Below are 27,761 nucleotides of genomic sequence, written 5' to 3'. Positions count from 1 at the left end.
TGTGTTCATTCAATTTATATTCACATAAAGACATGCACAAGTGACAAAATCATTTACACATTCACCCTTTGCAAATCCAATGGTGTACCTGCATTAACAATCTCCATTATCATCATTACACATTTTTCTTAAGACAACGCTGAAAAATCTGTGATTCCACATTACATTTCTCAACATTTACTGACAAACCTACACACATACCGTTCTACACCATACACAAGTGAGCCTCTCCAGATACATTAAATGGAAAATCTGCGGTTGGGACACAGTGTGCCTCAAACATTTAATTGGAGAGCCGCATTAAAGCCCTTACGTGAAACGCCGCTGCCACAAATAAAACCTGAGCTTCCCAAACTAAAAATACATACAAACACACCCAAAAATTATTTGCACATATTTTGACATTAAGGCATCGGTTCAAACACATGGCTCAGATGAAATCCCACACTGGGCTGTGTGCACGCTCCACATTAACAAGCCTTTATATCTTTTTCTGGTTCACAGTACTTGTGCTCAGACAGATTGTCATAGTAAAAAAACAGATTCTTCAACATTATGAAACACCAGAAAGCAGCATTTCAAAAAACTCAGAAAATCTCTTGCTTTAAAAAGTATTTCTCAAAAGAAAGTTTTTAGAGAAACAAAAAAATAACAAAAATTCTACAATCCTCCTCCCTCCACTTTCTTTAAAATGTAAAGGATTCCAATGCTGTCCACGGTCAAAAAGGTGCTGAAATCGGGCGACACGTGAATCTTCTTCAGATTGCCTCCCATCGTGGAAAACGTCTGCAGGGACTCTCCCGTCGCCACGCTCCACCACTGCAACAACAAAAACAATACCGTGAGCACAATTCCCTGGGGTCAAAGTCTGTGTCATAAGAAACTTACAGCTTTTTACCAACAGCACAACATGAAAAACTTCAAAAGGACCCAACACCTGCTGCGCTCAAACGCTCTATTCCGGTCAAAAAGCAGCAAAGGAAATGTTGCTAAATGACTGTGAATACTAGTGTGGGTCACAGTGCCTAAGCGGCACCGCTCTCGCTTCGGCAGCCTGACAAAACGAGGCCGCCGTGCAGCTGCCGGCCAAACCGTCAGCGGCGATGACAACAGATGCCTCCTACCGCAGTGCTTGTTTTTACACTCTCTGCGTGCAGATGCGCAAACACGGCACCCCCGACAGACTCGTTAATCACGCGGCCCTTGTGAATTAATGGCTCTCGTTTGCGTTTAACGGGTTCGTTCTACACAACTTATGGCTTTGTGCTAAAATCTCACCGCCCTGATAGTCTTGTGCCCAGAGTACCAAACCTCCCAAAATAAAGCAGTCGGAGAAGGACGTGACTGCCGAGTGCAGACGCAGCACATTGCTCGAGTCGCATTTCTTTTTCCCCTTTCCCTGATGGCCAGGCTTTGTGTCGCCACAAATACTGCACAGAACTTGGCTTTCATCGAGCTCGTGTTTGTTCATTCGGTCCAAATCAAACATGACCGTGTACAATCACCTGAGAGCCTCAAAACTCAAATCATGTCCAAATATGTCTCGAGACAAATGTATTGTTTCCACTGGATGAACGCGCTGTAGCCTAAACTTAAAAAAGTTAAAGGAAAGTTGCCGTTTAAAAGAAAACCTTTGTACCCACAGTGCTCAAATTAAATAATCTTTCGACGCTGGTGCGTTTCAAAAAATCTATATTTCAAAGTCATTACCGCATTATGCTTGCGCTTTACGCTGATGTCAGGACGCTGAATAATGAGTTAAAGACGACAGATGGAAAGAACACTTTTTCTGTCCTGTAAACACATTCTGGTCACAAAACACACACAAGCACATAAAAAGCCTACAAATTCAGGGTTGCGAGCTCTTTCCCAGACAACATGCTAAGAACAACTATTATGAGTAAAAGGAACAACAGCTGCTTCAATTATTCACCAGGCCAAGGCCAAGTCTCGTACTCTTATTTCTCACACAGTGTGTAGTGTAGTAAGCACAGTCTGCAGACAAAGACCTGATCTTGTTCTGCTCGTCTCCAAATGAATGATTGTGCACCTTAAATGCAAGCCAGATGACAAAAGCCATCGATTAGTAACAAAGGCCACATTGTCCTCGGGTTGACGTGTAGCATCGTTATTTGTGTGTGTAGCAAAAGCAGACTGGGCGGATTCAAAAACTCTCTTTACAAAGATCTGCGCAAGAGTGGACAGGACTCATCCAGACCTCAGTGTCTCAATCGGGAGAAGGAGGGGAACGCATCAGATTGGTCTGCCGCTACGTGACTTGCAGTTGGTTCAAGGAGAGTGTGTTGCATGAATAACGGGGGGAAAGTACTGACCCTTTTATGATTGATACAAGTCATGAACTGGAAATCTCCTGAGAAATAACATTTCCACACACAGAAGCTGACAGGGATGGTTGAGGTCTGAAGATCAGAGGTCGACCTTCATCCTCTATACCCTTGGGCGCGTCACTCAAGTTCAAACACCTCCAGGGTCAGAGGAAGTGGATACGGCAACACTGTTACTAGTTTGCTCTCCTCCCTTGCGCGTTCTGGGTTACAGACCGCCAACGAGGCTGGGCTATCAAGACCGTATGCAGTGGCCGGACAAAGCTGCGTGCTTTTTATTTTAACAGTGAAACATTTCCTCATGAAATGGGATATTCAGACCCAGGGGACAGATAGGACTGTAAATTACTCATTTCCCTACTGCGCCTCTGCTTGTGTTCTCATTTGCAAGTAACAAAAAATAAATCAACAAAATAAAAGCTTGCAATATTGCCATTACAACCATTTTTGAACCAACAACCACATCGGATTCTTATGTTTGCAATTATCACAGCATCTATTTTTGTACAGCACTTTTAACCACACCATCACATCTGCAGCAGGGAAGAAACAAGAGGGGAGCCCACCTCAGACTTCAGCTAAATTATTCATTTAACACCTCAAAGGCTAAAATATTGATGCAGACACAGAGATGGAGTAAAAGAGTCCCTTTTCCTTCATTTCCACTCCGTCTTTGTATTTTTAGTGCCCTCTCTCATTTCACTACCTGCAGCGTTGAGGAATCCTCCGCTGGCATCCGCACACCACAGTATGACAAAGACAGGGTACGCCGTGGTGTCGGCCCTCTGTAGCATCTTTCCCGCGTGAACGCGCTTTGACAGGTCGTCTGCCGGGTGTCAGGGCCAAATCACTGAGTCACGGCACCAGCGCACATGTCTGCCAGCCCGAAGCTAAACATTCAGATCGCTTTCAAGCAGATAAAAAATAAATAAATAAACTTAATTCATTATGAAGAAAAAAAAATTGGTGGCTTTTCAAATTCAGTCAAGAAGGATGGCAAGAAAATCAGTTAAAAACTGGAGCAAAAACTCTTTCAGTTTATGAGGTGCTGTGAAGCAAATGTGCAAAAAGGAACATTTGCTCTCAAGGTTGTCTTCTCAGTGGCCAATGTCTGCCAAAACAAAACATTTCCCTCAAAGTCAAACGTCTCCCCTCTGGACAAAACCGAAATTCAGGACATCACTCATCAAGTACACTAGGACATGGGTGTGATGACATTTTAATAGGGAGTTAAAAGGGACCATTCGTCCAAAAATCTAATCTACTCACCCAAACATCAAGCAAACCACTTAAAATCCAATTTTGATCAAAACTTGTATGTTTCAAAATTGCTTATAATATAGTTTACGAATAACACTTTAGAATAGATGCATAACTGAACTGTTCAAATAAACTGACGCGTTTTATATAAGAGTTGGGCAAAGCAGCCATTCCCATAGCACAGAAGAGAAATGTAGAAAGCAGAGCAGTGACAGGTGTTGTGATCTGTGTCAAGCTTTCCTACGGTACAAGTGCTTGTTCTGCCGCTGGCAAATAGATTGAGTGAATTCTCTCAGAAACTATTACATAATGAAAGACAACCAAAACCCCACAAAAAAAAAAAAAAGCTTCAAAGCAAATGTTTATTTTACCTACAAACAAACAAAATCTAATTTTAATTTGGATTTAAGATGCCAAGCAGATCATTTTTATTTGATACATTTCTCATTGCAAAGTGCAAATAACAATAAATATAGCCGCAAGCAGCAATTATCGGGGCCAAGCACAAAGAGCATAAGTCATGCCAACATGGCTGGAAGCATCAGACCAACTGCAACAATGAACAATTAAAGACATTTAACATGATTTTAGGCAAAAAAAAAAAAAAAAAAAAAAAAAAATTCATCATCATTAGTAATTTGATTTAATGGTTTATCACTTTCAACCACAAGGTGGCGCTGCCCAGAAACTGAGTACTGTCAGGGCATGGTGGCAAACACAGTTTCATAACGATACACCATTGTGTTCGTAAATTATAGCATTTTACAACTAAAATCAAAACGGCTGGCGCCCAAAATGGCCGATATGGGAAAAATGGGTATTGGATGACTCTGCATTATGCACCGAATCTAAAGAGACTAGTTTTGTGATTGACCAAACCGTTCAGAAGTTAAGCAAAAAGCCATTTTCATATCACCTGACCACTTGGTAGCACTGTGCAGGTAGCCTCAGGTCATGGTTGTCATAACACACCAAGCTTGGTCAGAAAACGCTAAAGCGTTGCAAAGATATAGCCTCGCGTTCATTTTGACGGGCACTTCGTCAAATTCGTTCGCACGTTATTCGAAAACGGTTTGACGACTCAACTTTAATTCCATAACTTTGTCTGAAGATGATCTGTTTCAATTTTCGTGAAAATCAGAGCAACAACCGAGAAGTCCTAAAAAGTGGTTTTAATCGGAAAACTCTAAATGGCAGAAATTCACCCAATCGTCTGGACTCAGTTATCGGTTCAAAAGTTATTAGCATAAACGCGAGTCTATGGTGTGGTATGGAGTTGCTATGGTGACAGTTCAGACTGTCCTCTATCTGTATGCCAAATCTCATAACTTTCCCGCAAGGGCTTCTATGGGCTGACAGATTTCCAGAGTGGAAGAATACGGTAATAGGAACGCCAACAGATACAATAGGTGCCTATGCACCTTCGGTGCTTGGCCTCTTATTAATAATCCTACCTTTACAGGCCTCTTTCGTGTACTTTACAAATTACTTTTCCATAAAGTTACATCTCATCCACCAAAACGGACTTCAATGTGTTGACTGGGGACTTCAAATTAGTAACAGCAGTTTCTAATTTTAACATTTTAAAATCACTTCCTAAAAAATAAATTAACTGACTTCAAACTCCAACTTGGCTTATTGAAAATTAACGGACACCCAGCAACTCTTTCAGTCCCTGCCAAATCCATTCGCCCCAAGTTTCTCCTTTCAGTCTAGCTAATGAATGTCAGGATGGCTGTGAACACTGTGCAGAAACAAACAACATTCCTGACAGCGGGACGAGAACAAGTCCATCTCCCTGGCTCTGTTACACCTCCAGACCCAATGGCCCAAGTGTTGCTACCGATTCAAAACAAATGGCTTTTCTCACCATTGTTCAACAGTAGAAATAGACAAAGGAAATAAAGGGTCTGTTATTAGCAGGTGAATGCTGTTGTGGGACTCGGAGCAATAAACTGCTGTGATATAAGAGTTCTGTCTGGTAGAGGTGAAGGTCTGGATGCCCTGGAGCTGATGTGTGTGAATTACTATGAGTCTCCAAACAGCAGCCAAATCCTCCAGAGAAGAAACACTATACGTGTGTGTGTGTGTGTGTGTGTGTGTGTGTGTGTGTGTGTGTGTGTGTGTGTGTGTGTGTGTGTGTGTGTGTGTGTGAGTGTGAGAGAGAGAGAGTGTGAGTGTGAGTGTGAGAGAGAGAGAGAGAGAGAGAGAGAGAGAGAGAGAGAGAGAGAGAGAGAGAGAGAGAGAAAGGGAGTCAGGGTGTGATTTAATGCGTTTGAGCCTCTTCCTCAGTAAAGGTGTAATATCCTGGCTGACCTCATCCGTTTGTCCTGTCCTCCAGGAAATATTTCTGTCTCATGCAAAGGAACACTGCCACACACACACACACACACACCTGTAGCTACAAGAACCATTTGTTTATTATGAGTGAAAGCTAAATGAAAAGAGGTCTTTATAAATCACTCAGACACAGAAAACATTTACCTCTCAGAGTGAAGGGCAAAATGAGTTACTCATACACGCAGGAAACATGCGTAAAGAATGACGCTGTGCGTTACCCGACAATCTGTCGGCTAGATATAAAAAAAAAAAAAGTGACAAAATGACATGCAGATAAAGATGGATGCAGACTACAGACATCCTGATGAATGAGACTGAAAGGACAACACCGACGAGGGAAAAGTATAAAGAGACCGATGCCCTACAGATTTGTCCTCTGTGTCTGTCCTCATTGAGACAGGACATGTCCTGTCTTCAGTCCAACCCACTTATCCAGAGAAAGATTGCGCGTTTAACAATTCATGCTACAGTTAGGGATGTCAATATACAGGTACAGACAATAATTGATTTGTAAAAAAATAAATAAAATCCAGTGCAAATATGCATTCAACTTTGGCTGGATGCAACTGATTGGTGAGATTAGCGACTTGGTCGTCTGACTGCAAAAGTATCCGACGTGAAGTCAGATACTTTTTCCCTTTCCGTAGTGTTTGCATATCAGAGATGAAGCAGAATAAATGCTATATTTGTCACATATACAGCAGAGACACTTCACTCACTACATTATGGAATGCTTAATAGTGCCTGTATGTACAAGAATAATGTACAACAAACCTATACCATCTCTCACACACTCACCTTTGTTATTTTGATAAACTAGACACTATAACATTAAGAGCTTTTACTGTGAGCACTAGTGGAACTGAATGAATTTCACAAGCACGAAACGTGATCGTTGTCATCTGAGAATCAAGCCAATCGTGAAACAGCAGTCATCACAGCTTGTGCTGTACTTTGATGTCATAACATCACTGTCTGACTTGAGACGCGCCAACGCCACGTGACTAGCTACTACTGCAGCTCAAAATCACGGAGTACATGGTAGCATAAGCTAGAGACGCACTACCTGCAGCCAAAAATAGTCTGCTTGCCGGTGTCAGAGTAAAAAGACGAACGTGTTTGACAACCCAGTCTGCAGGAAGTGCCAGTCGACAGCAAGTCATTTTTGTACTACTTTTGTAGTTAGTTACAAACTCTCTCCACATCCCTACACACATTTTTTGCAGTGATTCATTGGCCCCCAAAAAAAAGTTAGATTTGGTTTATATTCACTTATTTTACATTGCTATAAATATTGCAATTTACTTATGAAATATTTTGGGGTCGATAATCATATATATGAATCTGATATTGTGACAACGCTAGTTTCAATCACTGGGATATCAGAAAAGGTCAATTTTAACAACTTTCAAATATCATTAAATAGCTCATTAATGCAGTTTTAGGCAGTTTCGCTGAACTTTTTTAAAAACCATTACTTAAGCCTCCAAAACTATGTCATGTTTTTGTACTCGGATGGACTGAACTGCAAACGTGTCAAAGAACAAGCGTTGCTGACAGCCCGATACAAACAGACACGTCACCGACAAACTACGGAAGGCACGCATCAAAAGATGTAGATGCGGCTGAGAGGCAGATCACCTCAAAGTGAATGCAGAGAGCTCGGGCATGGCGAGATGTACAAGACTCTTCCTGCTGCCTGAGTGACGAGCCAAACCCGGAGTTCAACAGAGCAAACCAGGTCACTACATTACTATTCTTTTACATTTTTTATTTCGGTCACATTTTAAGTTACACAATTGGTGACAGGAGAAGATTGGACTGGATTTGAACTTGCACCACTGCATGAGCACCCCAACTCCATCAAATAAAAACGGAAATAAGTCCAGGGATCACTTCCACACAAGGAGACTTAATTGACCAAAAACAATCCATTCCAATGAAAAACGGACATCACTCAACATCCTCTCGGATAGATCAATTCTCAAATCAGAACAAGTGCATCTCCAGCAGGAAGTGCAGCGTGACGCATCACATCTCACACACCTCCTTCGTTCGTGTGGTCGTAACAGATTTACAGCAGGTTTGGTTGGGTCTGATGAAGAGGTTTGGCTGGGGATGTGGAACCGACGCATGCGATGATTAATTTATCATTTGATATTACAGACGGCGGGATCATCAATCAGAGCTTATTATCGGGTCTCCGACGGACCCGTCGCTCACGCGGAGGGTCAGCCTTATGCAGACGCATTTGATAAACTGACGGATTGATGTGAGATGAAGCATCATTACGCCAGTGACACTTACACAATGTACAGACAGAGTATATTAATTAAGTCGTCGCAATGTGTGATGGATAATGGGTGACAGTTGATGGAAGTTAGTCTCGCTCTGTTCCTGGCATAATGTGCCTCTGTGACATGAGCGATTGGACAAGTGTCTGCCTGATAATACAGATGAAATGGTGATGACATCACAAAACAAACGAGAGAATGGAGAGACTTCATCCTGTTAGGCAATGCTGCACTTTAAAGGGGTGGTTCGGGATTTTTGACATCGGACCTCATTTTTAAGTCAGCCTGGTTGTTATTCATCAGTGGAGACATTTTTTTTTTTTAATTATCCAGTCCTTATATTTGGATAGTTAGCCGATGCTAGGCTAGCGCGAGTCAATGGTATATGTTAGCCAGCCATTAAAAACCGTTTTACCCACTCCACAGTGCACCAAACGCAAATCAATTATAACACTAGACTATCGATGCAAATGTCCGTTGAGAGAATAATGTTAGAAATCAAACTTAACTTTCATCTCAATGATCCCAAAGGAACTAGTTTCTCAGCAGCTGCGGAATTTTACTTTGCTCCGGTTAGTGTGCCAGCGGCAGGTAAATACACTTGCGTCATGTGTGTACCGGCTCACTCGGTTGCCTAGGTAATCAATATCACTCCGCTGCTGCTGTAGACAAGGCTTATGATTACAGGGAACAAATTATAACTAATGCAATGTGATGAAAGGTAAGTTTGATTTCTAACATTATTCTCTCAACGGACATATACATCGATAGTCTAGTGTTATAATTGATTTGCGTTTGGTGCACTGTGGAGTGGGTAAAACGTTTTTTAATGGCTGGCTAACATATACCATTGACTCGCGCTAGCCTAGCATCGGCTAACTATCCAAATATAAGGACTGGATAATAAAAATAAAAAATAAAAAAAAGTCTCCACTGATGAATAACAACCAGGCTGACTTAAAAACGAGGTCCGATGTCAAAAATCCCGAACCACCCCTTTAAAAGTTACAAATAAAACATTGCGGATTTTTGCTAAATCTCAAAGAATGCAGGTCAGTCAAGTATTACCTTTCCTCAAATAATAATAATGACTGCATTTGGGGCCAATATAAAGACTTCATTCAACATGGCAGGATTTCAGACCGATTCAATGTTTACCTTGTAAACTCAAGACTGTTCTTTTAGGAATCACGCTACAGTGGATTCACTTCAGTTTCGATTCACTAAACAATTACGAACCAGTTCTTTTCAAATGAAAAACAAAAATTTTACCCAGCCCTAAACAATAACCCCACATGCAGCTAAGATTGAATTAAGCCAAAAAAAAAAAAAAAAAAAACTTAAACAATCATGGTGCCAAATGAACCCCGAATTGTTTGCTTGTAAACAGCAATTGCATGTATATAATGTGTGTACCTTGACGTATCCGCCAGTAGAGACAAGTACTGCGTCATCAGGGGAGAAGTGCAGGTCGGTCACCCATCCACCGTGGAAAGAGTCCATGGAGTCCTTAGTGTCCCGGGAACAGATCTTCAGGAGAGCTCCATCCAGCATACTCCACAGCTTAAATACACATACAACCATATAACATTAATGTTACACGAAATCAAAAATTCATATGATATTGCACAATATAAAATAGATCCACAGAGTGTTTTTTTTTTATAATGCATCAGTGTTTCTTGTACGAATTTGATCAGAAATCGCTAGAGAAAATAAAACATGCCAAATGCAAATATATCCATTCTAAAGCCTGATTTACAGACATTACACTGTGATGTGCACGTTTTGCACTCGTGTTTCTCAGTGGCGGTAAACAGCGTTAAATAATAGAAATGTGAGCTTTGAAAAATAGCACCACAGGCCATGAATTATAACATCACAGCATTTCTCACTCTCTCTATTTGCGGTTCTCTCACTTTCCCCATTTTCCCTTTTCTCTCTGCAAGCAGCATCTTTAATTGATGAGGTAGAACTTTCCTTTACACTTCTGAGCACTGGGGCCCCGTCTCAGAGAGAGACAGATTGGCAGAAGTGACAAGCAGGGGATGCTGAGTTTTGAGAATTGAGCTATCGAAACGTATTTGTCCATATGTCTCTTATTTTAATATCTGTATTAATTCAAACCTCTCCATTTGCTCTCAACGTGGCCATAATATCCACACATTCAGAGTTTCAAAATTCACCATAATTGACAACCTTTGCCAACCATATTTAGGTGATTCTTCAATTAGGGAAATGTTTTTGTGTTTTTGAGCATGTTTAGAGAATAATTGAGTTTCTACAAAAACATTTTACTTATACGGAAATGAGAAGTGAGGGGAGCACAACTATCAGGCACACACGGATACAGTAATTTGAAGACTTTTTACAAATATCTGAGTGTAACTTTACTAGGATTTACTACCAAACCAGTTAATTGAGAATGAGAAGAATTTAGAAAGCGTCAATTTCTTTAGAAATTCAAACTTAAAATGTAAAAGTTAGTCTAACCTGAACTCCAAAAAAATTATAAGTAACACATTATACCAAAATCCTTTTGAAATCTGATCAAGGCCCCCGATCAGATCTGAATACCTTTAACACAGATGAAAGAGTTTCAAGTAGTTTAAGATTTTATTCACCCTTATTTCTCCGTTGTCATCGCCCGTTGCAAGTCGCTTGTTGTCCCAAGAAAATCTGCAGCTACGGACGCAGTCCTTATGTCCCTTCAGCAAAAACGTCATCGCCCATGAGGCGCTGCTCCACACCTTAGGGAACAAAACCATCAGTTAAGCCATTTTACTGCATAAACTGACTAGGAGTAAAACTGAACACCGTCTGCCACACTGCTATTGTGTTGTGTAAAAATTTGAAGTGATCTTATCTCATTGAGCAATCACTTAAATCTAATAATAAATGGGATGGGAATGCCACAAGGGTGAGCAAATATCAATTTTCATTTTTGGCTAAACTGCTGCTTGAAATATTTGTTGTCCCATCTCTAATTTTAGTCAGAGTTAGTCATTGAGGCGGGTCCATTTGGCATGAATGATTTTTCTGATCAGCACTCCAAATTCACATTGCCATCCTCTCCCTCTCTGGTCGTTGAGAAGGTCTGGCAGACAGACGTGAACATGGCGTCTCATTAGAAAGCTCTTCTGGTAGAGGCGGCGTCACACAGATTGAGAGAACTTGATCATCACACTCTCAGGCGAGCAGGCTGGACTCTGACCTCCGATACCACAAACAGAAGACGCTACGCCTTTGTACCGCACTCACGCAGAGTTAATTAGCAAGTATTTGGCATCGTTACCGCGAGCACCCTGGGCTCAGTAAAGATACTCCAGATAGTCACCTAGCCCTGTCCTTATACCGGTACCAACACAGACACGCAACTAGAGTAAACAAACTAGCGGTGGAACAGGAGCAGGTGTTTGCACAGTCAGAGGCCAGGAACTAGACAGAAGCAGGTGAAGCTCTGACACTTTAAGGTAAAGAATATCTTGTCCCGTGACACTTATCTGATTATGCATTTGAGCCCCTTTTCACTGACCTTAGCAGTCCTGTCAGCCGAGGTTGTGGCAAAGAGCCATCCGTCAGAAGACACGTCACATGACAGGACAGCACCCTTATGACACTCAAGGTCTTGCTGCATCTGCCCTCTGTTCAAATCCCAGACCTGCAACAGATGCACAAATGCCAAGAGATACTTTCCATGACCCGTGATTTGATTACATGGATTATAGTTTAAGTTAATTAAAAAAAATAAAACCATCCATTCAAGAAACATAGCATGAAAGGTTGCTAGTTTTAAACATTTCTGTATTTCCGCCTTAAAATAATGACTTTATGTCCCACCTCAGAGGATTATATCCAACAACTGTAAATCAAGCAATATTCAAACAATAGCACATATACATATATAAAAATATTCCAAAGGTATTGAAAATCAAAACCAAAATGATCTACCATTATTTATTGCTAGAAAGTTACACAATTACAAAATAGAAAAGCTCATAATTAACTTGCAAGTCATACAAGTTAAGTCATGGAACAATTGTTGAAAAAAGGTCATGTCATTTAAAGTCACCATGAAATCAAAACTGACAATTCTTTTTTTAAATGGAACACTGCACTGTTTATTATAAAATATTTCTATTTAAATTAAAGATTACAACACAAATTATTTTATTTTTTAATTAAAATAGCTTCCATTCACATTGGCAACCTCTTTGCTTAAAAATACAGGACAATTATAACTTCCGTTTAATGCCCACCTTAAGCACTTCAGGTCCAATTTTGAACCCTATTTGTGAAAAGTGGCAGGAAGTTGTGGACCATGTAAACAGTTTTTTTTCCCACAGAGGCCCTGACTACAACTGGGGTGAACTGTAAACGCCTACTTCCATTGAGATCTTGAAGCAGTTCACAAGCATTTAACCGCATGCATCACCTAATTATTATGGTTGACTGCTTTCAGTCCATAATTTGGCCTTGATAACCATGGTTCTTACTAAAAGCAACAGTCAACAGAAACGAGCTAAATGAGGCCTTCACGTCATCCTTCACACTCTGCACGTGCTTAAATGCAATTCAGAAAAAGAAGAGAATTGATTGCAGGATAGAAGGTAGAGGTTGCAAATACCTTAACGGTGCCATCAAACGACCAGGAGAATAGATGAGGAGAGGAAGAGGAGTTTATAAGGTGGAACTTCCTGACTGGCTCCTTATGACCCTCCAGCAGCAGACACTCACCTGTCCTCCACTTCCACACCTGCAGACAGGCAAATGTTCAAACTTTCATCCTACTACAAATGTCCTAAAGGTCTTAATGGTTGTCTATCTGTTCTTACAGAATTTTAACGGGCATGCAGCTGTTCACAACCATCAATTACTTAAGTTATTCCCCTCACACTTCCTCTTCTTGTCATCAACACAATGAATCAATGAGCCCTGTAATAACCCACTGCCTAAAACTTCTCAAACTAACAGAACAGCTGCAGCAGGAGTTTGTGGGCATGTGGCGCAATTACTAAATTGCACCTGCAAATCAGAGTTGTCATTCAACTGTCCTTACAGCCAGAAAATTATGCAAATAAAAAGGTTATACAAAAAAAAGTGCAACATCTGAACTCACACACAAAGTAATGTCTCTGTCCACACTGAAACTTTGCATAAGATGAAGGGGAAAAAGAGAAACATTTCATATAAGCAGGTGTTTGAATATGTTGAAGAAAAAAATTATTTAAACTAATTTATTCCCTAAAAGAAAATTCTTCGCATTTGACTATGGCCCTGTCCCAAATGGAACCCTAGGCCCTTGCGGTCCTCCTCAGAGTCCACACTTTCATGAGGTAAAGCCACTTTAGCCCCTTTCACACAGCGCTTTGAACCCGGGAAATTGCCGGCAAATTGCCAGATTGTGCCTTCTGTGTGAACGCAAACACGACCCGGGATTGATGCCGGGATTGATGCCGGGTTGGGGACCTAGTAACATTGCCGTGTTAAGTTCCGGAGCGCGCGCTGTGTGAACAAAAGCCGTAATAATGCCGTGTCGTAGTGATGACGCTGAAGCCGGGATCGTTCGCCAGCTGTGAAACGGTACGTAATGCGCAAGTTTATGATCGAATCAGAGAAAAAATAAAAAAATGCACAAGCGTGGTTTCTCGAGAGAGAAATCGCAGCTCATAAGCAAACTGAAGACGCTGCTGAGACATTACATGTCACGTCGATGTCACGTGTCTTTACAGGATTTTTACGGGTTGTGTGTGAACGCACTCTCTGATTCCGGCAAATCACTGGCAGTGTGAATGAACCAAAATCAAATGAACCCGGGTCACTTTATCCGTGTATTTCCGGAATCTCTGTGTGAAAGGGGCTTTTGACTGTTAGGTAGAAGTCTGCTGTGAAGCTCGCTTCAGTGTCACTATCGGTTGCAAAGGGGGCACTCACGAGCACCCTTTTGAAACCTAAAATGGCAAACAGGGCACCCTACTGATGTGGACTTACAATGGCCACTGCATGTCTGTTAAGTCCACAAGACCACAAGTGTGCATTGAAGTGTGCAATTTGGGACACTGAAGGTCTATGATGTTGCATGAGTGGTTTAGTTATTTAGAGTATTTTCCTCCCATGATCTCAATTATGAGAAACAGCTGCAAGTGAATTACCCGGACAGTAGCATCTTCTGAGGATGTGATGAGGGTTTCACCGTCGTCAGTGAACTGACAGTGGTGAACAGTCCTAGTGTGACCTGAGAGCTTCACCGTTTTTCCAGATGGAACCTCAAACACCTTCAGAGAACGCAAAACAAATTAAATTAGCAGTGCATAATAAACCAAATTGCAATTGCATTTATGATTACTTGTGCTCAATTAAGCATTGGTCAAATGTTTATTAACTGCATTTACTACAACTGAAATTTAGGAAAAATTTAATTATAGCAAAGTTCAGAAAAATGAAAACGTACACTTGGAAAAAACAGATATGAGATGACAAAAATAGCTAAAGAGGAGAGGGGGGTAACGTTGATATGACAAAAATCCTTAAATCTAAGGAGAGAAATTAAATCAGAGAGAGAATTAAGGCTATTTTGGTAAGGAAAGCATTATGCAAAAGACTACAGCTAGTTGTACCCTGCATTGACCTCAAGATAACATTTAAATATATAAACCACTAATGACAAATCAATCTCAAACATTTGGAGTTAATCTAATACATCTAAGCGATTTATAAGAGCACACTTGAAGGTGGGTCAGTTCGCCCCTCTCTGTCAGGCATTCAAGACCAACAGACTGACTATCGGCCCTCTCTGCTGCCTCTAAAGCTTCATGTAAACTTAAAGCTGCCTGGGGCTACAGGAGCACGGACTGTGTTTTTGCGGGGAAAAATTAGGTATTTGTGTTTGCAGCCTGGTGTTCTGGTCTTATGCGAGCGTCACCAGGATCAAATGCTGCGAAAAAGCAGATTCAGAAGTCATGGATAAATGTGTACAGAACACACATTCTTCTATTAGAAATGATTCTAATATCCTGATTTGGTGCTCAAGAAACAATTCAATGTCAATTTAACACTATCAATGTTTAAAACATTGTTAAAATCAGTTTTTAAAACAGTTTTTTTTTTTTTTGGTGGAAACTTAACTATTCAGGATTTCTTTTAAATAATCGCTGAATAAAAATGTGCAATGTGAACTGCCCATAATATATTTCACACATACACTTCCACTCACCATACCTGCACTGTACCTGTCTCTAGCCCTAGTGCCACCACAAAATCACGCTGTAAGTTCAGCAGCTGCAAGGTTCTCCATCCAACGTTCTTCAGAAACTGTCTAACTTTCACTCGTTCTGTCTGCGCACACAAACACAGTTCTCATCTTTCTACTACAACTCAATTTTTCTAGAATTTCATTGATGGCATGCTCTCCTTGGGGTTGGGGGGGGGGGGGGGGGGGAAGACCTGCAAGAAATGCACCATTACAGACTAACTGCGTTCACAACACTACAATTGCTTTAGTTGTGAGTAGTTAGTACGCTTGCAATGTTTTTGCTCAGTAGCCATTTGGCGCCCTCTGATGTTTCATAATGGTACCAGCATTACTGCAGATGAAGTGAAACATTTTTCGAAAGAAAGTACAGAAGTCAACAACTATAAACATTAGAATGACAAAAGTTAGTTTAAATACATAGAAATGACTTAAACACATTTAAATAAAAATAAAGTTTTTGTAATGGCCTGTGGTAAACAGCTTCATTTGTATTGAGCCTGGAACATGCATTTTACATTCATTTAACTGCTTTTCTAAATCTATGCGTCTTTCTCTGTTAAACACTAACAATGAGGCCGATATGGAGTGGAGGGATCTAAATGGTTGTTTGGCAGTAAAGGGGTGCAATAAATCTCAGAGGATGGAGAACACACTTTCATTCCATCAGTTAGCCATTACCTCTAGGCTTCCCCTTTGTCCCAAACATATCAAGTCACATCCATTACACTATAGCACACACAGGAGGACAACACTCGCCTCCAGAATGACGACATTGGGTAGAGACAGAAGGGAACGGTTTGGGAAAGGAAGGGCGAGAGATTAGAGGGCTGAGTGCAGTTGACAGCCACGGTAAATCACTGCCGGAGGCGAGTCAAAACACCCAAGCATCTTGAAAGCTATTTTTACCCAGAGTGCCTTGCATGCCCAGAGACTCCCATTCAAAACGAGCATAATATTAGGATGAGACAACTGGCGATGAAGATACCCCACAGGTGAGCTGCAGTACCTGTACAGATCCATCCTCAGTTCCCAGTGACACAAAAGCGGCATTTCTGCTGATACAAGTACAGCGAATCCTGGACGGCAACTCTTCACTCTCGTACAGAATAGCGCCTGTGGATGCAGTCTGCACCTGAAGTTTCACAATGCAACATCACATGTCATATAAAATGCAATCAAACAAAAAACAGCTGCAAGCAAACAATAGATGCTCTGGCGGACAGTACCTGTAATCGGTTTCTGCTGTCGGCTGCCACTATTGTAACGTCGCTCAGGGAGAAGAGAACATCAGTGTCCCGCTTCAGAGCCACAGCGGAGGTGGTGTGAACCTGGTCCGTGTCCCACAGCTAGACAAGTGTTAACAATGGTTGTGATAACAGGTCAATACTGTTCAGAGAAAAACTGCAAAAACTAAAAAACACACTACAGGAAGAGAGGGACCAATCGCCAGCTTACTCTGATGGTCTGATCATCAGAAGAGGACAGCAGCAGTGAGCCGTCGGGTGAAAACTGGACACAGTGAACCCAGCTCAGGTGACCGTTGCATTCGGCTTTCTTTTTACTGGTCTCAAAGTTCCACAGCTGAAAAACAACAGTCCTTAGTACCACAGTGGGTTTTTACATCATTAGTTAGGCTTACTTGACTTATTCCATGCTTTACATTGTTCATTCTCATTTTCTGAGTAATCCAGTTGAGATTTCACACTGTACATTTGTAAACAATTCTCATTTGCACATGTATGAGGCTAATAACATTGGACGAGGGTAGCACACGACAAGCACGTAACCTCTTAACTGCTTGTCCTGTGAACATGTAAATCTGCTCTGGTTGTTAAATCTTATAAAGCACTACAGTTCAAAAGTTTGGGGTCAGTTAAGAGTAATTAATACTTTTATTCAGAATAAGGATACATTATACATTCAGGATACATTAAATGATCAAAAGTGGCAGTCAAGACATTTGTGACAAGATAAATGCTGTTCTTTTTAACTATTTGAAAATCTAAATTAAATAAAAAGGTTTCCACAAAAATATTATTCTTCATCAACTTGAAATGTCACCAAATCAGCATATTAGAATGATTTCTGAAATATCATGTGACACTAAAGAACTGGCTGCTAAAATAAATTACATTTGAAGTTTATATATTAAAATTTTATATATATTAAAATATATTTTTATATATTAAAAAAAAAAAAAAAAAAAATTTGTAATTTCACAATTTCTTTATTTTTTTATTTTTTTATAAAATAAATGCAAACTTGATCATAAGAGACCCAAACTTAGAGAGCCCAGAGTTAGAAGACAACAAATAGGTTTAGAAAAGCTTGCACAAAATCTGCACATTTTAGCGCTGTGGTGTGGCGTACCTCTACAGTGTAATGAGAGAGAGCGACGGCCAGCAGGCTGCTGTTGGGACATGCGTGGCAATACTGAATTGTGCTCAGACGACTCGTCTTCATCTCCAGCAGCATGGCTGATGTCTCTACGTCAAACACCTACATGCATACAACGTAGACAATATACAGTTAAAGCAAATCATGAGGACAAGAGAAGCCAAAAAAAAAAAAAAAAACACCCACACAGTACATTCATCTTTTCTGACAGCCTGAGTACTGAAAGAGCAAGTTAAGTTTTATTAAAGCTTTACCTTTAATTTGTGCATTAAAGAAGACTAATAGGATTTTTTTCCTATGATCATTTTAATTAGTTTGTGTGATAGGCGTGAATCAGGCTTCAAAAATCAAGCTGCTACAGGCACCAAATCAAAAATATTGAGTGGCAGTGCCAACTCATTTCACAACACCACTCGCAAAATCACTTACAAACACAGCGTTCCTGGCAGCACAAATTATCTTTGAGCCATCAGCTGACCAAGTGCTGCATTTCACAATGGCTTTTACTTCATCGTCACTCTCTGGGAAATAACTGTTGACATCGATTGATTTCCACTCGTTCGCAGACGACACCTCAAACAGCTGCCAGATACAAAAGACAAAAGTGCAAGAAATGCATCATCAAGATGATCCAGCAGTTTGAGCCTTTCCAATAAAGGTGAATTTAAATATAGAAAAGAGAACATCTAATTGTAGATCAGAAGTCTTGTTTTTACTTGCAATAAAATATATTTTAAATGAAAACAAAATTCATTTAAAACTACAAAAATTACAAATGAAAGCAAGCTTATATAAGCAAGCAAATAACAAAATAAAAACTAGGCGGTTTTGAAATGGCCTCACCTTCAAGGTGCCGTCACTGGATGAAGTGGCGAGGTAAGCGTCATTAGGGGAGAAGCAGCAGTGATTGACTGGTTCCATGTGTCCAAACATAGTGTTTTGAGAGGTCTGCTTGTTGGGGTTCCATAGCTGCAGCAAAGATGGAGACGGGAAAAAAAGGAAAGCAGTGTAAAAAGGCAGGACACACGGATTCAGGAATAAATGGATAATGCGTGTTTGGTGTAGGGGTCTTGAACACTGTCAAGGTTTACGGAACAGGACCGCTAATATAAGAAAAAAACCAGGAACTGTCTTGAGTTCAACACATCTGCCGTTACATTCTCTAAATCTTATTTCAGGGTGTTTCTTTCGCACCTCATGCAGAGATATTCCACGAGATGCCCCTTTTGTGTTCACGCCTTCACTGGTTGGGGGGTGCTCTCATTACGTTTTTGACACCCGTGCGATCGCTCTGTTTTCGCACCCTCAAATGAATACAGCTAAACTGCAGACTCCTGCTGTTACACTCCTACAGATCTCCCACAATTCTGTGAACATTTCACAAGCTGTAAAAATTACACGGCTGCCCCGTTCCCCTCCTCTGCTGTTCCGAGTGAGCATCCTACCAGCTGTCACTCGCATTACTCATGTTCACCAAATCTGACTCTAAATGTGGAAAGAGGAAATGAATGGAGCAGAAAAAGTGCAGATAAGGATTTAATTATCAAACACTTTGGAGCAAGACTAACACTGTGCACCGCTTGAGGCGATTTTATTCGAATATTTATATTATTATTATACATAGACTCGTGAACTCATTGTTTAAGAGGAGTCCTTGGAGGGGTTACTGAACTGACTCAATGAACCAATCATGTCACACTCTAAAAGGAATAAGATTAGTGTTACAAGCGCTTAAGGTTCATTAGAATAATTACTAACAATATTCATAAAATGTAGTCAAGAGTGTCACACTCACAAAAGTTTAGCAATAAATGAGATGTAAAAAAACCACTAGTAAAATGATTAAAAAAAACTATTCTAAAATGTAAAAGTAAATTAATTATTGTTAATTTATAAACTACTACAAATTCTAAAGACTGCATTCAAACGTAAAAACAGAACTCAAGAACTCCAAAAGCATCTGACCTTGGTGTTGGTGAATTTGTCGTTTGAGCAGGTGGCCAGCAGGACACGTCGGCCTGTGTTGGTGAACTGGCAGTGGTTTATCTGTTCCTCATGTTCCTCCCCAAACACTTTGATAAGAATGCCTCGCTCAACATTCCACAACTACAACACACAAAACACTTCTCATTCTCCTGACTCATTTTTAACAATGTACTTTGTATTAGAAACCATATGGAGGTTTGGATTGGAACATGAGGTTGAACATTAAAAGAATCATTCTGGAGCCAACTGTTGCCCTACAAAAAGATATTGACCTACAAATAAAATTGGCACGGAGACAAACACACTGACCTTAACCTTCCTGTCACTGGAGCAGGTTGCTATTTGACGGTCATCGGGGGAGAAGGCACAGCACAGAACTTCTTCGTCATGAGCCTGAAGCTCCAGGAGTTTCTCTCCAGAGGTCGTTTTAAACACCTAATGAGGACAAATAGGCAAATATTTTGCCAGTCACATAAAACAGCACAGTGTCAGGACACAAATAGATATTTACCCGCAACGTCTTGCTGGCCCCACAAGAGGCAATTTTACTCCCATCTTTGGAGAAGCAAGCATAGTAGATGGACCCCTGGTGAGGATGCATGACCAGCCGGGACAAACTGTCCTGATTATTTTTGTTCCTAAAGTGTCAAATCACACTTTAAATCAAAATCTCATTTACTACACGAAAGCCACTGTATGAGGCAGTCTGAGAGGGACACATACACCCAGTCCAGATAGAGCTGCCCTCTGCTGGCCCTTCTCTGCGCTTGCATCAAGGCCTGCCTGTAAACCTCGGAGCACGTGGGCTGAGACAGAGCCAACTGCACTACGTCAGGAAACGGCCTCTGTTCCAGCTGATGTCCGTTCAGAGAGAGGAACTCTTGAAACTGCACTCTCACCTCACTATTCTGTGTGGAAAACATTACAGGCCTTTTTATACAAATCATTGCATTCTATGGCCATTTTTTCTTTCCAATAAAAATGTAAATCATTACTGATCGAGATGTAAAATTGAGTAACATCAGCAAATCAAACTTAAACTGTATGAATACCTCTTTGTCTAGAATTTCACCATATTCTACATAGTCGTTGATGAGATGAGCAGATCCCATAACCTGAGCTTTTTCTTTGACCCAGTCCAAGGAAAACATCAGTGAATAAAGCTCCTAAAAAAAGAAAGGAGAATTGAATGTTAATAATGGAAGGTAATCATTAGAAGATCCAACATAAACTCTAGAGGGGAAGTGTTAGTGTAGGTCATACTGCAGCATTACCTTAGACAGTCCCGCTTTAGCCATGTGGTACGGGAGGAAGTGGTACCAATACGAGCATTCTTTATCTCCAGATCTGGGTGGGCTTTCATTATAGAACTGCTGGTACTGACGGACCATCTTTTTATGTAGTTCCTACAGGAGAAATGAATTCAGACCATGTTCTTTGCTGTCTGTCACTTAAAAAAAAAAAGAAAAAAAAAAGCAATATAACTCACAGCAATTTGATCACGATTCTGTTCAGTGAGAAAGTCCAGCTGCAGATCGTGAAGGTAATAGAGATACGGTCGCTGGTTACAGTCCCGAAACAGCAGTGATTTATTCACAAATTCCTGTAGGACATCCTCCACCTCCTCCAACTCAAGACCCCACAGCACCGACAGAACCTGCATGACAGAAAACAACGAATAAAACCAAAATAAACTTTGAATACAGACTAATTCACAAAAAAAAAAAAAAGTATTTAAATTTCCATTCTAATGCTATCATGCTTGTAAGTATGATAACCATAAATTAGGAATAACAATAAGCGACAATGAGACATGAGATTTTCTGTCTAACCTTCGCAGGCACTTTGATGTCTTTCTGCATGATGCTCAGGTCTCTGTATAGATTTTGGTGTTCAGGCTCCAGAACCTGCAGGCTGGCGTCCATGGCCTGGTCCAGAGCTTCATAGTCATAGGACGATGACTTACGGATCCGCTTGAATTGCTTCCTCTGCAGCAGCCGAAGGTAATAGCTCCAGCGGTCAGGGAACTCCCTCAACAGAGCTCCAATCAGAGAAACCACCAAAGGAGAACCTAAAGGAAGGAGAAACATTTACAACAGTCCAGGGTTTAAAGTACTTCAGTGTTAGTACTTAATTCTATGGTATACAGTAGTAATGAAGTACTATTACTCAATTGTTATTCAAAGGAGATAGACTGATATAGGGCAACGATGATTTACCAAGTCATTAAATTTGTAATTATTAAAATTAGACAAAAGTGATTTCAGAAACATCTCATGATGTGAACATGACACTGCGATCATAAGGTGAGGTAGAGGACAATGAGCGGGTGAGAAATGCAGTGATCACATTTAGCATAAAAAAAGCGAGTTGTACCTTTACATTCGCTCACAATGCTGCGGGCCTGGTCTGGAAGTTTCTGTGGTTTCCCATTGACATACAAAGCAAGAATTTCCAGGGCTTTATCCTCATCTAGACCGTTTTCAACGGGCACTTCAAACCTTGTACCTTCACAAAAAAACAAAGCACACAGAAACAGGATGAAACCTAATGAATTTTGCAAGATAACAGCAATAATACAGACAAAAGAACATTTCTCTCATAACCTCATCTGAAAATAGCTTATCTCCAAGACCAGAGTTAATGTAATTAAGGTAATTTCATTTATTGCAGGATTTGCCTTGGATTCAAAACTCAGACGCAAGCAGGCACAATATCCACCAAGTCACTTACAAAACTAGACTTTTTAGGAATAGCCTCTCACTGTGTCAATCAATCAATACAATGCAAACTGGACACACTAAAATTAACTACTCACCGCTTACAGAGTCAGTCAGACCTCGGTTACGCGTGGTCAGAAGAACTCGGCACTGAATATCAAAGGACCTGAGAGCAGAGCTGTCCCAGACATCGTCCAGAATCAGCAGGGACCTGATGGATGCACATAAGAGGAAGCAGCTGATGTCAAAGAAAAGGCAGGTATTTTAAAAAATTACAATTCACAATAGTGTTATAGTAAAAGAGACCTTATGAGTCCAGCACTCACCTGGGGAATCTGCGGAGTATTAGGAACCGCAGGCGCTCTTTGGCCTCCTCCACAGAGCAGGGTGGTCGATGACTGGCTTCTGAACTTTGACCCTGCTCCAATCGGAAACATAGAGACTGCATCCTTACTAGCAGGTCTGCCCGCTCACATTGGCCAACAGAAAGCCAGTGAATACCATCTGGAAAACACTCTAAAGAAGAGAAAAATACATAAAATATGGCCACTTTTAGCCTTGTGGGCTTTTAGAAAGTAAACTCAAAAACATACTTTCACTCTAAATAACTTATTTTTAATTGATTGATTTATCCACTTCTTTTCAAACAAATACTGGGTCTCATTCACTAGCATGCGTATGCAAAAATGATTTTAAGATGATTTTAAGATCAAAATCAAAACAAAATAAAAAAAACCAAACAAGTTATATTTCATCCTAACATGACTAAATATATTAAAGTAATGTTGCATTAATTGTATTAGGCAATTTAATCCATATTTAAAATTATATAATAAAATTAAATATTTCATTTCATCTTAAATACACTTCATCATATAAAGTTAAAGAGTAAGAAAAGCTGCGTTATAACTTCAGCTGTGAGGTTTCTCTGAATAACAGGATATATTAAAATAAGATATAGCACACATGTGTACAGCTGGCCAATGAGGTGTCTGTAATCTGGGTCTGTATAAAAGATATTTTTTGTGTTTGAACTGGTGAGAATGGCACATTTGACACTGCTAGAGGCCGGGGCGAGAGCACGTCTGCAAACAGCGGCAATTTTGACGAGAGTGATGAAAGGATGCAAGGAAAGCGTGTGCTGAAAGCCCTTATATGGAGATGGTTTGTGCATGTTTTATGCAAATGACATTCTAAATACATAAGCTAACTTATTACCCTTAATGAGGGCATGGTCTCGAACAGCCTCAGCAGCCATCACAGACTTCCCTGAGCCCGCCATGCCAAAAACTGTAACCCAGCCTGGTGTCTTCTGCAGCTGGTACAGCTTCTGCCGGATCAGGTTCAGCAGAGCGGGACGGCTCACAAACACCACGGGTCTCTGAGGCACCCCACCGTCACTCAGAATCGCCTGGACTACAAAAAAAGCAAAAACTCTTGTATCTCATACTTGCCTACTTCAAATACAAGTTCATACATGTCCAAGTGGCTAAAGTGGTTACCAGAGGGAGACACTCCATCAGCAAAGCTCTTCTCTCCCTCGGGGCTGAGCAGAGGCAGGTCACTGTGGAGGAGGTTGGCTAGATCTCCGTAACTCTCTCTGATCAGTGCATTGTATAAGGAGATGTATGCCCTGTTGTCTTTCCTCAACAGCACCTCGAGCAGGGCTCCGGCCTGCTCTCTTCTAGTGACCTGAGGAAGCAGAAATAAGGAAACTTGACTTGAATTCCCTGTTTATAGAAGTAAAACAGCATGTTTGAACACCACAACTGACCTTGTTAAGCACCATCGCTTCTTCATCATTCGTCAAGACGCCATCGCTGACCATGTGGTCCATCAAGTAGGAGGCTTTGATGTCCTGCTCCAGAGTGGCTTTGGAGCGCAGCAGACAGCTGCGAGCACGTTCCTCCATCTCCACATAAGCTGCGGCGCTCTTCTGAACAACACTGCAGTTGATTGAGTGTTACTTAGTGCAACACGGCAGTCTGCATCAAACTAAGTGGGAGAGAGAGTACAAATTAGGCATTTTATTCACTCAAACAAGGGCCATATTACAGACAATCAAAACACCACCTGATCTGTTTAGTTATCATGGTGATTTCTGTTAAAATCTTAAGTCATTGCATTTTTGAGATCCTAATTTAAGGCCTGTTCACACCAAGGACAATAACTAGAACTACAAAGTTGTAAATTAATAACCGTTACAATTCTATCAGAATAGGGAAGTCCACGCCACAACTACATCCACTGGCCACTTTGTTGGGTACACCTTGCTAATACCGGGTTGGACCACCTTTTACCTTCAGGAATGCCTTAATTCTTAGTGGCACTGATTCAACAAGGTGCATTTCTCAGATTTTGGACCATACTGACATGATAGCATCACACATTTGTTGCAGATTTGTCGGCTGCACATCCATGATGCAAATCTCCCGTTCCACCACATCCCTAAGGTTCTCTATTGGGTTCACCTTTACACCACCAGCACCAGCCTGAACTGTTGGATGACGCCATGCTTTCATGTTGTTTACACCAAAATCTGCTGCTACTATCTTAATGTCACAGCAGAAATTGAGACTCACCATACCAGGCAATCTTCTATTGTGCAATTTTGGTGAGCCCCGTGTGACTTTTAGCGTCAGTTTCCTGTTCTTAGTTGACAGGAGTGGCACTGTGTGTCTTCTGCTGCTGTAGCCCATCTACCTCAAGGTTCAACGTGTTGTGCGTTCAGAGATGCTTTTCTGACCAGTCTGGCCATTCTCCTCTGACCTCTGGCTTCAACAAGGCATTTTCACCCACAAAACTGCTGCTTACTGGATACTCTCTCTTTTTCAGACCATTCTCTGTAAACTCTAGAGATGGCTGTGTGTGAAAATCAGCAGTTTTTGAAATACTCCAGCCCCTCTGGTACCAACAAACATGCCATGTTCAAAGTCACTTAAATCAACTTTTTCCCCCCAATTCTGAGGCTCAGTTTGAACTTCAGCAGATTGTCTTGACCGTGTCTACATGCCTAAATGCTGCTCTGTGATTGGCTGATTAGATCTGAGTGAACAAGTAGTTGAACAGGTGTACCTATTACAGTGACTGGTAACTGTATAACAATAACACGGTTTTATCAAGGAACGATACTTTCAGAGGGATTTAAAGTGGTAGAACAGAATAAACAATGTTTTTGCGTGTTGTGTGGACAAAATATTATGGATTCATTTATCAATATAGATCTGTTTATATATATGTATAGTTCCTGTTGTGAACAGGCCTTTAGAATGGGAAGTATAAAAGTCATGTATCCACCCAGGTAGGTCCATTTGGAAATTGACATAGGCAAAACCTGCTCCCTAAAATTTTTTAAAAGCTATAAAGCAGGGGTGTCCAAACTCAGTCCTGGAGGGCCACTGTCCTGCTGAGTTTAGCTCTAGCCTGCCTCAACACACCTACCTGGAAGTTTCTAGAATGCCTTGATTATCCTTGATTACCTTGATTATCTGGTTCAGGTGTGTTTAATTGGGGTTGGAGCTAAACTCTGCAGGACAGTGGCCCTCCAGGAGCAGGATTGGACATCCCTGCTATAAAGGAATAGTTCCAATACTGGCTTCTGACTGGTCAGCACAAAATCCACTAAATAGTGAGTCATATTTCTGCATAGCAATGTTTAATTAAGCCAGGCACCATCTTTTATCGAAGGATGCCACAAAGGATTAACTTTCATAAACTAACATTTTATTATTATTATTACTTGAGTGACTGTTACCATTTAATACACTTAAAGGGATAGTGTATCAAATAAAATTTTACCCTCAAGGTGTTCCAAACCTGTATGTGTTTTTCTTCTGTTGAACACTAAAGATGATTTTTTAAGAATTTTGGTAATCAGACAGTTGACAGCACCCACTGACTTCCATAGTAGGAAAAAATAAATACTTGGAAGTCAATCTCTGGTTTCCAACATTGTTTTAAATATTATCTTTTGTGTTCAACAGAAGAAACGCATACAGGTTTGGAACAACGAGGTCATTTTGGGGTGAACTATCCCTTTAAATGACAGCATCTGCACCATAATAACTGCTTAGCTCGCTAATTATGTTGTGTAGCAACGTTCAATTAAGCCAAGCACTATTCTCCTAGCGGAAGAATGGCAAAAGGATGAATTTGCTTAATAATAAAAACAATTATTATTAATAATAATATTAATAATAATACCCTTCATAAATAGCTGGTATACTTATAGTAACAGCTGAATCATAACCGACTGGTGAACGCGAATTGTTCTAAAGCAACGTTGAATTAAGCCTGGCACTAGGCCTATATCTTCTATCGGAAGGATGGCAAACGAATACATTTGCTTAATAAACTCTTAATTATTAACAACACAAATTATCCTAAATATTTTAGCTGCTTTATATAAAATATGGGACTTGGTAATGGCTACTACAAATGCCAAGCAGGATAGTGTCTAACAACTGCCTTTAAACCCTTATAAACAAACTTTTTTTTTTTTACCTGGTAGTGCGTAACAGGCCTTATCAAAGTTATGAATCTGATAACAGGTCAAAATATAACGAACAACATGAGCAGAATACGCTAAACAAGTATTATAAAGTAAAGTAAACCAAAACTAAGACTTCATGTGTGTTTTTACAGTCTATGGTGTGGACATACTGTTAGGTAATACTCGTACTTACTGTCATGTCACTGAATAAGAAGCAAAGACGGTCTGTCTCTCACGGTAACAAATACTGAATGTAGTGAATAATTTATGCTAACAAAGGCGTGCGTCTAGAAAACGTAATATATTACTTCAGAGCCTACAAGTTGAGAACCTACTAGGACGCTCAGTAAGAATTAAATGTGTTCGATATGCTTAATTTATAGACTCAGGTGTGGCTCATCAGCCCATAGTAGTGATTATTAACTGACTTCCGATCAGTTAGTTAGGGCAGGGAGAAATTTAAATTTTAAAAGACATGCATATACTTACAGACACTGTGCTTCGGGGAGAAATAATGGGACATGACAGAATATTTCCTGCTACACTGAGACCAGTGACGTTCAGTGAGACATTCCAAAGAAATCCAGTTTAAAAAGCATTCCAATTGTCCGTTCCTGAAAATGTGCGCTTCCTGCTTTTTGACATAAACAACTTCCCCGGTGCGCCTTGACCAAT

At 40.5% G+C, this 27,761-nt stretch overlaps 1 protein-coding gene across 4 annotated transcripts; it reads right to left on the bottom strand.

Moving 5' to 3' along the window:
- apaf1 (apoptotic peptidase activating factor 1) lies at positions 1-27,761 on the bottom strand. Of its 4 annotated transcripts, none has more exons than XM_084406919.1 (28): positions 27,576-27,761; positions 24,369-24,589; positions 24,097-24,286; positions 23,813-24,010; positions 22,921-23,110; positions 22,693-22,805; positions 22,251-22,382; positions 21,707-21,945; positions 21,364-21,531; positions 21,149-21,280; positions 20,927-21,040; positions 20,598-20,782; positions 20,386-20,512; positions 20,184-20,309; positions 19,854-19,994; positions 18,732-18,857; positions 18,318-18,470; positions 17,862-17,990; positions 16,947-17,072; positions 16,718-16,837; positions 16,498-16,623; positions 15,458-15,574; positions 14,392-14,514; positions 12,867-12,995; positions 11,775-11,900; positions 10,864-10,989; positions 9,656-9,802; positions 1-819 (listed from the first exon to the last, which is right to left on the bottom strand). In XM_084406919.1, the coding sequence occupies exons 2-28, from the start codon at positions 24,504-24,506 to the stop codon at positions 661-663; spliced, it is 3,900 nt and encodes a 1,299-aa protein (XP_084263045.1). In that variant the 5' UTR covers positions 24,507-24,589; positions 27,576-27,761; the 3' UTR covers positions 1-660. The 4 variants fall into 4 exon arrangements, with proteins under 4 accessions (XP_084263045.1, XP_084263046.1, XP_084263047.1 ...); XM_084406920.1 differs by lacking the exon at positions 27,576-27,761 and adding an exon at positions 27,280-27,412; XM_084406921.1 differs by lacking the exon at positions 15,458-15,574 and having other exon boundaries at positions 27,576-27,742.

This window comes from Rutilus rutilus (assembly GCF_951802725.1).
Source record: "Rutilus rutilus genome assembly, chromosome: 4".
Taxonomy (NCBI): Eukaryota; Metazoa; Chordata; class Actinopteri; order Cypriniformes; family Leuciscidae; genus Rutilus; species Rutilus rutilus.
The sequence above is the reverse complement of the archived record's forward strand: the minus strand, read 5'-3'. Positions and strand labels throughout refer to the sequence as shown.

Excerpts from the sequence above, each read along its gene's own strand:
- apaf1 (XM_084406919.1), bottom strand. The coding sequence starts at position 24,506 with ATGGAGGAACGTGCTCGCAGCTGTCTGCTGCGCTCCAAAGCCACTCTG. Across the intron at positions 21,041-21,148 it reads CTAAAGCGGGACTGTCTAAG|GAGCTTTATTCACTGATGTT; the intron begins GTAATGCTGCAG and ends TTCTTTTTTTAG. Across the intron at positions 20,783-20,926 it reads GTGAAATTCTAGACAAAGAG|AATAGTGAGGTGAGAGTGCA; the intron begins GTATTCATACAG and ends TTTTCCACACAG.